This window comes from Sceloporus undulatus, chromosome 1 (genome assembly GCF_019175285.1).
Source record: "Sceloporus undulatus isolate JIND9_A2432 ecotype Alabama chromosome 1, SceUnd_v1.1, whole genome shotgun sequence".
Classification (NCBI taxonomy): domain Eukaryota; kingdom Metazoa; phylum Chordata; class Lepidosauria; order Squamata; family Phrynosomatidae; genus Sceloporus; species Sceloporus undulatus.
The window spans coordinates 275626777-275640342 of record NC_056522.1 but is presented as its reverse complement, the minus strand read 5'-3'; the positions used below and the strand labels follow the sequence as shown (position 1 = coordinate 275640342).

General features: G+C 41.9%; 1 protein-coding gene across 3 annotated transcripts in view; it reads right to left on the bottom strand.

Moving 5' to 3' along the window:
* The window catches only part of RRAS2 (RAS related 2), a 60039-nt gene that overhangs the window by 1626 nt on the left and 44847 nt on the right, over positions 1–13566 (bottom strand). The window contains exons 1-5 of one of the 3 annotated variants that reach the window (XM_042441529.1): positions 10408–10546; positions 6112–6199; positions 4025–4127; positions 2905–3013; positions 998–1116 (exon numbers count right to left, since the gene is read on the bottom strand). In XM_042441529.1, coding sequence (XP_042297463.1) covers positions 998–1116; positions 2905–3013; positions 4025–4092 — 296 coding nt within the window. In that variant the 5' untranslated portion in view covers positions 4093–4127; positions 6112–6199; positions 10408–10546. Of the gene's footprint in view, positions 1–997; positions 1117–2904; positions 3014–4024; positions 4128–6111; positions 6200–6275; positions 6300–10407; positions 10547–13566 lie in introns of those variants that run through there. The other 2 variants (XM_042441540.1, XM_042441520.1) reach the window with 2 other exon arrangements.

Here is a 13566-nt window from a genome sequence, read left to right as displayed (position 1 = left end):
CTGCAGTGACAACCAGTGCCTGGACTCTGTACAAACAACAGCCTCTGTTCACTGCCCTTTGTGGGACCTATATCATACAGAGTAAGGGGTCTTATGCTATAGGATTTCTCAGGCTATTGTCATACATATTGATGTGGTGTATTTTCCTTCAGCATGCTAATGTTTCATCAGAACTCAACAGCACAGGCACCATATTGTCACAAGAGTATTCAAGCCATGCAACCAATGAAAATGTGATTAAGCTAATGATAGATCCTGGTGTCGTCAAGGTACTAGCACTGTGCAGCAGCATTTCTACTCATACTATTATTCCTCCCATCTTTGCTTTTTACTATTGAAGACAGGAAATTCTAAGTCTTTGAAAGGTCTCCCTTTCTCAGAAGGATTTCTGAGCAAAGTAGTGCTCGCTTAGCTGTTCAGCATAGGTGAGTCCAATAGGATAAGGCATTCTATCTTAAGAAATGGATTTAAAGTGAACTAAAAATCTTAATATGCTGAAGAAAAAGGACAGCACTGGAGGAAGTGAAACAAGAGTCCAATTAGATCCAGGGTTAATGGTGCAGTTCTGAAATGCATTATTTCTGTCAGCTAAGGACTCTCAGCACCATTAATAATTCATTTTCTTATTACATGGTTCTGTTAGATGACCAGACATTTTGATACTGTAAAGTTAGCTGCATTTTACACAAGGTATAAAACAAACTGCTCTTCATCTATAAGGAGAATGTAATGCATCACATTAACAGTGCAATTCTAAGCATATCTACTCAGAATTAAGGCCCTCTGAGTCCAATAGGACTTTGTGTACAGGACTATAGTCTAAATCTATTTTTACAAATGCAGAGAAGTCTTTCAGTTCTGATACAGCATTTAGTTACTTGCCATATAAAGAAATATCTAAAATAAATGCCATGAGAAATGAAAAGGAAAGGGGGAAGGAAAGAGTGCATTTCTTGTTTTAAAGAAAGCATTAATGTGTTTACAGTACAAGGCTTACCTTACAACTCTGACAAGTTCGTGAAAAGCTTGGTCTACATTCAGTCGTATTTTTGCTGACGCTTCCATATACGTTACTTTCAATTGCCGTGCTAATTGCTTTCCTTCCTCATGTGTCACCTGAAAACAAGGATAAGAGATACAATGGATATTCAGTGATCTGTGTTCTGACGTGTCATTCACCTGATCATCTAATATACAACTGGCCATCATCTACAGATTTTTTTGCATATTGTTGCAATACCATCATCCACTATCAATGCAGTACAATCAGTACAATTCTGTTCTATCAACTGTGGTCTTCTTTAAACAAAAGATCACAACTCTCTAAAAGCAGAGTTAGAGTATTAAAGCCATGCACACAATTTGTTTGCATGTACAGAGAAAAAGAGAACATAGAATTGGGGCACAGGAGCCCCAAGGCAGACATTAAAACACAACTAGTGGCTATATCTGTCTCAGCTGTTTCACAGCTCCTGTCTGACCAAGACCATACCACTGAGAGTTTTAGGAGTCCTGGTCTGGATTGGGCCTACTGCACATAAAAATTATACTGTTGAAGACAGTATAATTTGTTTGTACACATGAACATAAATGACTTCCTCCTTTGTGTCATACTACCCTAACAGCAAATATTTCAAACTGGAAGAAATACACAGAGGCTAAATCCAACTGCTAGCCTCAATGAGAGTAGACTTGATCCATAAGAGTTCTGGCTCCAAACACTACTGATACCCCAGTACAATCACTATCTCTAAATAAAGTTACTTCAATATATGCCAATTTGTCAAAATATTATTTGTATTAATTATCTGCATACATTACAGCATTGTTTGTACATAAAATGCAAAAAGAGGTTGGCTTAATAATAGTGACAACCTGTTCCCTGCATTCCAGTAAACGCATCCTTTACTGTTCTGAAGGGGTTGCTGCTTCTATTAGGTGGTCCTCTGAGCACTTAAAGTGATGAGCAATTGTTGGTAGGGCAGATATAAATATAATTGGAGAGGGACTCATGCCTTGATAATGATGTCATGGACCAGTGTCTCATCCTCATAGATTTTGACTTGAATCACATTCATGTGGCAATTACTCAGAAACTGATTTAATGCAGGGATGCATTAATATATTAGGAAGAACAGTTTCCTATGTGACATCCCAAGTATCAAGTACTTGAATCACAGAATGGATGCCTACTACTGTACTTTTGATTTCAGCAAAAGATGCCCTTATCTTGGCAACCTTTCTCTAAAGCATGTCTGCTTCATTTCTTTTACAGCAGCTTGTTGCCAAATGCCATTGCCAAAAGGAGTTTGCTCATTACTAGATTCCCCATTCCCTGAAAAATAGTAAAATGGACAAAACAGTTGTCTAAGGAGGACATGGCCTGTTGTCAAACATATTTGGTTATAGAAGAGGCCACAGGGGCCATCTTGGCCTATCGCTTTATAAAGGGCAAAAAATTGGGAGTTTCCACTAATATCCACAAGAGAAAAGGGGGATACATTTCAAGATTCTGTGATCTCCCTTTGTCCTTTCTGTTCGTTTATTTATAAAGAAATACCGTTAGTCCGAAATGTGCTGAGCTTTCCAGCTTAAAAAAAGACTACCTTTTAAGCTTATTGAGACGTGCATCCATTGTTTGCCTCTGCTAAGCCTACTGAAAGCAGTCAGCTGAAGAAACTATCTTACACAGAGTCAAACCTTCAGTCTGTTTAGCTCAGCATTGTCTGCACCATTCTGCTGTCTCCTTCCAGGGTTTCAAACAGGTTGGTTCCCTGGATCTGGGGATTCAACCTGAAGCCTCTGCTGAGAAAGCATGTGCTCTATCACTTGAATTACAGACACTGCCTCTAAGAACGGGGCCCGCAGCTCTTCCCAGAATGTTAGTACTGCCCAATATTTTACCTGTCTTTGATGGTCCAGGTCTGCTTTGTTACCAACAAGAATCATGGGGAATTCATCACGATCTTTTACTCTAAGAATCTGCCTTTGAAACTTATAGATTTCTTCAAAACTGAAGGAACATGGAGACACAAGAAGTTAGAACTGCAACTGCATGGTGTGATTAAACAAAACTTTGCTTAAGGCCACTTAACAAAGATGTTAGAGGTGAGGTGAGGTGAGGTGAAGTGGGATGTCAACCTAACTCCTCTGCCCATAATCATAATCTTCCCAAGAGTTTATAGTCACTCAGTGCATTGCTATTTTTTTTATTTTGTTTTCCTATTAAGTCATGTAGTCCAAACAGCCCTTTTTTGGATCCCAAGGCTCAGAAGCATTTTTGCACACATGTACACACACGCATGCTTCAGAATTCCCTCAGGGAGTGTGGAGGGTACTTCTACCATGTTTGGAGGCCCTTTGGACCCCCAAAAGTTTTAAAAAATCAAATGAAAGTTTTTTTAAAAAATGTCTTTGTTCCCCCAAAATGCCCTCTAGAGGATGTGGGGGTATTTTCACCACGCTTTTGGGTGTCCCAATTTAGGTCCAAGAGAGACTTCAAACAGGAAGCAACTTCTGCTCACTTCCTGTTGTTAAAAAGTGGTCATGATTATATGCCCTCCATTGTTTCATAGATAGCATTTGGGGCAAAAAAATTACTTTCTTGTGGTAGTGGGCCTGGTGAGGGGGTACAGGTCTTCTGGGAGGGAGCTAATGCAGCCCCTTAGCCTTCCACAGTTGCCCACCTCCATTTAAACTGACTCCTGATGCAATATCCTATGATGCCTCTAAAACTCTTTATTAGTCCCCAAAAAAAAAAAAAAAAAAAAAGCTAGAATGGTGGGGCTACTTTCCAAGTAGAACAACTTCCCCATCCCTAGCAGCAAGCAGAAGTGACCAAACAGTTGTTTGGTTCTCAGCTAAAGAACCAGTTCTCTGATTCCTGACAGTGGCATTAGTTTATAACACTATGACCCACAATTAAATATTTCTTGAGTGTTAATTACTCCAGCTATACTTACCTTACACAAACACTTTCTACAGTACTGGTAGCACATTACAGAGTCTTCTGAGTCTGCCTTACCTTCCTCTATCCGTGACTGAGAAGACAAGCAGAAAGCCTTCTCCTGTCCTCATGTACTGCTCCCGCATGGCTCCAAATTCTTCTTGGCCTGCTGTATCTAGGACTAAACATGTTGAGGAGTTAATTGATTTCACCTCCAAAGATAAATTACATCAAGGAAAGTTCCATGTTCTTTCTCTCCCATAAATTCTCCCCAATCACCCTCCAAACATTACGGATGGTTTTAAAAATAAAAACAGCATACTTTAAAATGCTTTTATCTTCACATCCAAATTCATCTCTGAATGAAATTAAATTACTAAATATCTGTGTGACAATTCAACTAAAGTGGTGGTGGAAGTTCAATTTTTAAGAATAAACTAAATGTACAAGGAGAAGGAAGAAACAGCAGGGATCCACATGCTTACAGCTTATATGCTTACTGCTGCTTACAGATTTCCCCCAGACCAGCTCTGATATCAAAGTCAGTCAACTGGATAAAAAATTTTTTGAAAGCCACTGAATATGAAACTGTAAGGTGAAGTAAACCCCAACTGGTGATTTACAGGTGAAATAATGACTACATGTTTAGCATACACAAGCATGTGTGTTGGCTCTTAGTTGTCATGTTGAGGACATGGAAAAGCCAAACCCAAATGTAGGAAGGCCACCAACATCACATGATGTTATTCTAAAAATTTTAATATTATCAACAATAGTAAAAAAAAAGATGTTTGTCTTTCTTTTGTATTGACAGGAGGCTCTCTTAACACCATTTCCCATACTTCTTGGATTCTAGAAAGTGTGACTGGCTGGAAAGCTGAGCCAGACAGCCTTTGCCACAACTGCATCTTAATTCCAATAGTCCAGCTGACTGCTTTTCTCACCTTCCCATTCTCCCTACTTGAACTTGATTTATGCTATTTTCTCCCTATGTCAAGAAGAAAAAGGAAAGGAAGATAATTATGTTGCTGGTGGAGTTGTTAAAGTAGAAAAATTTTTGAGCAAGACAAAAACAAGTATACTCATTCCTCCACATTTGTGGCTTTGATTATTCACTGATTTTATTAATATGTTCTCTCTAGGAATATCTAGGTCCTCCAGTGCAAATCTGTAGTTAAATTTAACTAAACTACACGCTGAAGGACTTATAAAGATTCCTAGAAGAACACTCCACTAGGCATTTGTAGCTCCTCCAGCACAATTCTATGGTCAATGTCTGGCAGATGTTGCCTAGAGTTGCACTGGAGGACCTAGAGATTCCTAGAGAGGTGTTCTCTCAGGTAAAAGCATGGTGTTTTTATTATTTGTGGTTTTCCCAGGGGTCCTATGTCCCTAACCTCAGCGAATGTGGAGGGATGAGTATACTGAAAAGGGCTAATGACTTTAGAGGAGAGAATTATTTGAGGTTATCCCTGGATAGGTGTTCACTGAACAGGCTATTCATTGAGCTCACAGGAGAAAAGAAAATGAAAAATATTGCACTAAGAAAGAACATCCATTTGTTAGGAGAAAGAATGGCTGAGATTCTACATTTTCCTACACAGTAGTGTAAGGAGTCCCACTCACCACTCCAGGACTGACATTTTTGCTGTGATAGCTCCCTTGAACAGCCATCCCCTACCTAGTGGAGAGTTTGGAGGGGGACAGGGAATCAGAGAAGTGTTTGGCTAGGATCCATAGCCATACAGAGAGCAATAACATCTTCTGCCAAGATCTACCAGGCAGATGATGTCATCAGTTTGCATGTAGTCATGGAAGATAGCCATGTGCTTCTCTAGTCCTCTGTACTCTACACCAGCCATTCAGGAAAGTTTTCACAACAAAACTTTGAATCTGGGAGCAGGGGCTTTGGTCACTGTGAAGGGCAGAAGAGAATACTAACTTGCAATTACTATAAAATACATAAGCAAGATTAATGCTTGCCATATTTCACCAATAGAATACCAGACAATATGAGTGGGTAATCCTCTCCTGTTTTGTCTCTGTTCCTACCACTTACTGGCACATGCAGGTCCCTACATGAAGTCTGGAAATTAAGCTGGCTCTAGGGCCAGAAAGAAAAGATTACCCATCTTACTATAGTGGAACAAAACTAAAAAACTTACTATCCAGTCTTGCCGCTCTCTCGTCTATTACACATTGTTTTGTGTAAGAATCTTCAATTGTTGGATCATAGTCTGTGACAAAGTAGGACTGCAAAGAGAAGAAAAATAATGTTCAAGACCACAAAAAAAATAAAAATAAATAAAGTGCCAGAAAGAATAAACACCTTTTTTAAAATTAAGCCAGACCAGTAGTTTCTCAAGCAGCCTAAATGCTCTCACAGTGCCAATAACTGCATACCACCACCACCAGTCTGTGTGGGATGTTTGGGATTAATAAAAATTCCAGAATGACCATCATGTAATTGAATGAGGTCCAAGATTAAGGTGAAATCTGGAAAGTCTGCAAAAGAAAGGTTAAAAGACATAGATGTTTATCACACTATGCTCTTAAAGAGCTACTATTCCAGTGTGACTCCTCTAGCAGCCTCCTGTTGCATGCTGGGATTGGCAGTTTTAAGGAGCTGAACTTCTCTGCCTGAGAATTCTAAATACCCCTCCTTAAAACTGCCAATCCCAGCATGCAACAGGAGGCAGCTAGAGGAGTCACACTGGAATAGTACCTCTTTAAGAGCTCGTCTGATAAACACCATAATATTCAAATCACTGCTATGCAACATTGGTTGAATAATGTCAACTCATGCTTAACAGAACAATAAGGTTGCCTGACAAAAGATTCTCTACTACCACCTAGTTCCTAATTCTATACAATGAACATCTTACTTAGCAAGGATTTGGTTGTAGCTGAGGCAGCCAAACCTTATCCCAAGCTGAACTAGATATAGATATAGATTTAAAAATCTGTCAACAGGTCTGGAGAGTGAGGAGCAAGTAAGATGGGTGATGGAGATATTACCATTATTCCAGCCTCCTCTGGCCATTCAGGTTCACAACTTCAGGGGCTTTGAACTAACATGATCCTTCTGGACATTTGTGATTTAATTCCATTTTGGCATCAAAGCAACAAGTATTTTTGTACACTGAATTCCTGTTCTCTAAGGCAGTGCTTATGAACCTGTCTAAAGTGGGAGACAGGCAGAGTTTTCCCCCAGTATGCCAGGGACCATGAGTTACAACTGTTCCTTTCTACCAAGGAAACTTCCATAGACTACCATTTTGAGCTGTACTGTTCTAGAACAAACTACATAGTGCAGAAACTTTAGTTAGTTCACAGTTCATTGGCCTACCTCTAAGATAATTGGGAGCTCTGACTTGTGCACATGATTCCCACTATATTTCACCCATTGTTTCACTTTCTGAACACATCAAAGAAAGCTCAAGAATTTGGGAATATTACCTTTCTGTACCCTATTTCCCAGAGTTCCTAGCCAGAGGAGCAGTTGTCCATGAAAATAACTTTTCCAAGCATCAAGAAACCATCTTCTTCCCAACTGTCCTACTTCAAATCAGACATGACTGTCAGTTTACCACCACATAAACAGACTATTTAAAACCAAGACAGAACAGTGAGTGTAGAGATGACTGGTTTAAGTTCCTTCCTTCTCTATGGAGATTGATTACAGCACTAACTTGATCGTCTGTTTGAAACAGAATGCATTTAGAATAGGCTTTAGGACTGGTTTTAAGACACTGTTGACAAAACATTATCATCCATTTAAAGTAGAATGCAGTTAAGTTAAACTGCAAAAATCCAACTGCCAGCCCAAACTAGGGTAGATTCACTGACTCGATGGAGCTTACATAAGTGTTGATCGATCAAGCTGCTGTCACGAGTCTTTTTTAGTTGGGGGTAGCAACTGGACTTAGGCCCCTTTATGGCCAAAACAGACAAACAAATGGGTCTTTGAAAAGATCAATCCTGAACTCTCACTGGAAGCCAAGATCATGAAAAGACATGACTCATTAGAAAAGAAGACAATACTAGCAAAGGAAGAAAGTAGTTGAAAGAAAGAAAGACCTCATGCCAGATGGATAGATTCAATCAGGGAGGTCAGGGGCCTAAATTTACAGGACCTAAGCAGAGCAGTAGATGATAGGGTTTCTTGGAGATGTTTCATCCACAGGGTCAAGAAACAACAAATAAAATATGCCAAGTCAGTTGGCTGCAATGATTACATTAATGTTATCAGACTATCTGCCCCGAACTGGTACTTTGGGTACTCTTTAAAGATTGTAATGAAAATGGCTACAAGTAATTAAAAATGCCCTCTAGCGATTTCCTGAATGTAGGCAGCACACAAGAGAACAAGTATGAAAGAAATGTAACAGCTGGGCTGGCAGCAGTCTTGGTTTATAAGGATAATGATGCAAATAAAGATGATTTTCTAGCCACAGGTTCTCTGGTGGGCTAGAACCTCAGTAGGGTGCTCATGTTACATTGTTAAGCACACTAAGTTATTGCCAAGGTTCACAATTATTGCCAAGATGCACGACAGACAAGGCCAACTTATTTATGAATAGAGCTTTGCAGGTATGCTTAAATTAGTGTTTTCAGAGTTTTAGTGTCCACACAGTCCGAATAATATAAAGTAGTTGTAGACTTCTAAGCTGTCATATCTTAATACTTGTAAGTATTTCTTAGGCACAATTGCAAGGCAAAGTGTGATGTTTTTCCACACCAGATCCAGAGTCACTCCTCTCTAGCAATGTGGATTGAGGTAAAAACGTGACGTTTTACCACACCTGGTTGCCTTGCTCTTCCAAAGTGAGGGGGAAGAGAAGTCAGTTCGATTCCAAGCAAGTCACATGGTGCGGATTCAAGCAAAGGGGAGTGAGTGCACATTGTATTACCACACCAGAGCATACTTTGAAGGGTCAACAATTCGAATCGGCACCTTTGCACATGCATGCTCAGTGGGGTGCTGGACGCTGTCCTCCTTCCCTGCCCCCCTCCTTAGCTGTCATCCTTCATCGGGGTGAAGAACCAGTCAGAGGATGATGGGATAGGTCGCTGGGGCCAGGATTGGGAGGCAGGGGAAGTCAGAGCATGATGGGATAGATTGCTGTGGCCAGGAATGGGAGGCAGAGGCAATCAGAGAATGATGGGATAGGTCTCTGGGGCCAGGAATGGGAGGCAGAGGCAATCAGAGGATGATGGGATAGGTCGCTGGGGCCAGGATTGGGAGGCAGGGGCAGTCAAAGGATGATGGGATAGGTCACTGAGGCCAGGATTGGGAGGCAGGGGCAGTCAGAGGATGATGGGATAGGTCACTGGGGCCAGGATCGGGAGGCTGGGGAAAGCAGGGGATGATGGGATAGGTCACTGGGGCCAGGATCGAGGGGCAGGGACAGTCAGAGGATGATGGGATAGATCACTGGGGCCAGGATTGGGAGGCAGGGGCAGTCAAAGGATGATGGGATAGGTTGCTGAGGCCAGGATTGGGAGGCAGGGGCAGTCAGAGGATGATGGGATAGGTCGCTGGGGCCAGGATCGGGAGGCAGGGGAAAGCAGGGAATGATGGGATAGGTTGCTGGGGCCAGGATTGGGAGGCAGGGGATGATGGGATAGGTCACTGGGGCCAGGATCAGGAGGCAGGGGAAGGCAGGGGATGATGGAAATGATGGGATGGGTTGCAGGGTGGCAGAGGGGGCGAGATGGCATGAAGGAGGAGAAGGGAAATGATGGAGTAGGACGCAGGAGGCCAAGGGGGGTGGCATCTGATTGCTTTTCCACACCAGACCAATTCGAAGTGCAATCGAAGTGAGCTTCAATGCGAATTCTGTGAAGTCCCTTTTTTTCCGGTTTTACCAAAATGAGGGGTCACTTCGGAAACACTGCTGAAGTGCGTCACAAGGTGCTCCCATAGAAATCAATGGCGTCTGATAACACTTTCACTTTACGACGTGAAACTGCATCATTGGAAGTGCACTCACATCAGAAATGAGCCAGAACTGGGCCAGAAAACCACCCAAAAGCTCCGTGTGATATACTCCCAAGTAATGCTCTCAGTTTCTTCAAGTATAACTTTTTACAGTAAATTTTACTGACTTGTTCCCTACAAAGTTCCCCACTCGGCCAATGAAACCAACTTGCCTTGGACAAGTCACACTCTCTCAGCCTCAGACGATGGTAGCAGCAATGCCTCTCTGAACAAATCTTGCCAAGAAAACCCTGTGTTAGGTTCATATTAGAGTCACCAAAAGTCACACGCAAAGGCACAAATTCACATCAGACATGTGTAGCATTATTTGGTATCTATATCAAGCAGAGTACATTGTAGCCAGTGCAATATAAGCTTTCGATAGAAAGTAAGAAAAAATATTCAGGATGCTCTTTTAGGGTGGGGAAAAAACTGACATTTGCTGAGATAAGAAAGGAGATATACAAAAGAAGATTACCTAGCTTTTAGCAGAAGAGCCCCTAAAAGATGGCTCTCATGTCTAGATGTAAGCCATTCTGAAGCAGGAACCTCATGGACTCTCCCAACTCAGACAGACAAAGGACTACCTCCCTTTTGGAGAAGGGGGAAGGTAACCTCTGCAAACAGGAAGGAATAAAAAAAAAGCCTTGAGTACATACTGTAGCTTAAAGAAAAAGAGTAAAACAAAAGAGTAGGCATGCTCTATAGAGTTCCCTCTCACTAATCACTTTATACAAGTGTTGATGCCACTTTGCTTCCCACAACATGTTGAAATGTCAGCCAATTTAGGGCAGAAGAAAGTTTTCCAGTTCAAAATGTTCAGCAGGGTGCAAGCAGCAATCTAGCATAGGGTAGAATAAAAAAACTTCAGATGATAACCCTCTGTCCTGCTGGGGAAAACAGAAAGTGACACAGAGAGAACCACCCCCCATGCAAGCAATCTCTAGACTTCAGGACAGGGCTTTCTCTCTTGGTCCCGCCACCATTACATCTGAAAGACATTTTTAATTTTTTATATCAAAATCAGCTTATGAAGAAGATACAAAAGCTCACCTTGAACCATGTGCTTCCAGATAACTACATATACCAAAAAAACCCACAAGCTATTCAACAGCCATTCCACATGTACACCCTGGCTACAAATACCTTCTAAGCATGATCCTATAGGGCTTGAGAGCTTTGGGGATCTCTACTGCCTCAAGAGTACACACTGTTTGACAGCTGTAAAGTGAGGGAGGAGAGGGCAGGGCAGACAAAAGAGCAAAACAGAAACAAAGACCCCCCCCCCCAGCAAACTTAAACAGTGGAGAAGGGAAGTCTAAGGTTGTTTGGCTGAGAAGAATGGCATTACGATACAGCCACAGCTTCCCAGGGCAAAAGGCTTTTAAGTACAAGGCTTGTTATAGCTTCATTTTTTTAATGACTCCATAAATAGTGAATCAGCGCTAATGACTCATTTAAATAAAATTGTTTGACTAAACCTGTTGGAACAGATGTTAGATTATTCATAGAATTAGCTCAGTACTCAAACTATATTGTACAGGGACTTTCCGGACATGGCCAGCTGTCAGAAAATCCTCCCTCCCACTCTTATTCCAATTCAGCCACACATTTTTACTAACTTTCACAACAAAATTCTGCTATATTCTGGTCTTCCTTGTTCCCCCACCCTCTATAAAGCGATGCCCCCAGTCAGGATAAAGTTTCTACAAGTTTCTGAGTTGCCAAATAGGCCTCTAAACAGACAGACTCCATCTATCACTATCACTGAATCAGATATGAAGCAGACATGCCTCAATGCTGGGTAAGTAACTTGCTGCCCTCCAGATATTTTGGGCAACAGTTCCCATAATATTTGACCATTAGTCACACCAAGAGCTGATGGGGTTCATAGTCCTGTTGCCTTGCCCTGTGTAGATAACTACAAAGTGAAAGAATATAAAGGCAACATGCTTTTCAAACACAATGGAGCCCTGGAATGTATCATCTATGTCTTTGATCAATAGACTGTAGGAAACCAGCACAAATGTTCAAGCACTGCAGTGCAGTGATGCCTTCTGCAATTAGGAGATGGGCCACCACCCTGTGGCAAGTCTCCAAAGGAAATTTCAAAAAGCTGTTTGTGAACTCTCTCGGCCTGATGGACTGACCTCCTTTTGTTTTCCCTTCATTGTTAGATTGTAAGCTGGCAGGCAATGGCTATTTTAAGTTTCAGTTTTGTACAGCATCTAGGTAATACAGACATTTCTGCAATGACCTCATCATGAGCAGAACTTGCAGGAAGCACCCCTGCTCCCTACTCTACCCATTGCAACTCTATATGCTTTCAAACCATTTTGTATTCACAGAAATATAGATTATCCATAATGCTTGGGACCAGAAGTGTTTTGGAATTTGGATTTTTTCATATTTTGGAATATTGCATATAAATAATGAGATATGTTGGAGATGGAACCCAAGTCTAAACATGAAATTCATTTATGTTTCATTTACACCTTATACACATAGCCTCAAGGGTATGCTATACATAATTTTTAAAATAATTTTGTGCATGAAGCCAAATTTGTGTACACTGAACCATCAGAAAGCAAAGTTGCCACTATCTCAGCCACCCATATGGACAACTTTGGATTTTAAAGCATTCCAAATTTTGGAATTCTGGATAAGGGAAACTCATCCCTCCAAGCAAGTCATTAATGTAGGATGGAACAGAGTTTCACATAATCCTTTTCTCTTCTTCACAATGTCAAGATAACAGTCAGGTTAGGTTTAGAATTCTCTAGGGGTCAAACCCAGGCTTTGAAGATGTATCTATAACTGCTCTTAGCCATCTTTGGATCTCTATATGAATCACAGGCACGTTACAGACCGCCCAAAATGGGCGGTCTCGCGCCGCTGCCGGTTGCTGTGTCCAGGAACCGCAGCAGCCAAACCGCACGGTTCCCGGGCACAGCAACAAAGAAGCGCCAAAATGGCGCTTCTTCCTGGGCCCCGGAAGAGGCGCCGCAAAGCACGAGGCGCACACTTGTGGTGCCACTTCCGGTGCATGACGTCTGGACACTGCGCGTCCGTGAAATCAAAATGGCGGCACCCATCTGTATAGAGCGCCGCCATTTTGACGCACTCATTACGCGCAAGGGGCAAGGTGCGTCAGGAAGTGCCACCCCTCACGCGTAATGACAGCACCTCAAGGGGCCTGTCTGTAACGCACCACAGTTTAAGTATTGAAAAGATGGCTCAGGCCCCATAGAGGCAGACCAAAATAAAGCTGCTTTGGGTCACTTTGGAGGTACAGTGGTACCCCGGGATACGAATGCGCCGCGTTACGAAATTTCCGGGTTACGAAAAAAATCCATTAAAAAAAACTGTTCCGGGTTACGAAGGTTATTTCGGGTTACGAAAAAAATTTTGGTGCTTTTCGGCGCTTTTTCGCACCAAATCGCGGCTTTCGCTATTAGCGCCTATGGGGCTTCGGCTTGCGAATGCTTTTCGGGTTACGAATGGCGCCGCGGAACGAATTAATTTCGTAACCCGGGGGAGCCCTGTATGCTATTTAAATGATGCATGCATACTAAGAGTCTGGAAGCTGCGCCAAAGCCGCACTCCAATCCTTAGGACTGGATCATGAGTTTGGCAT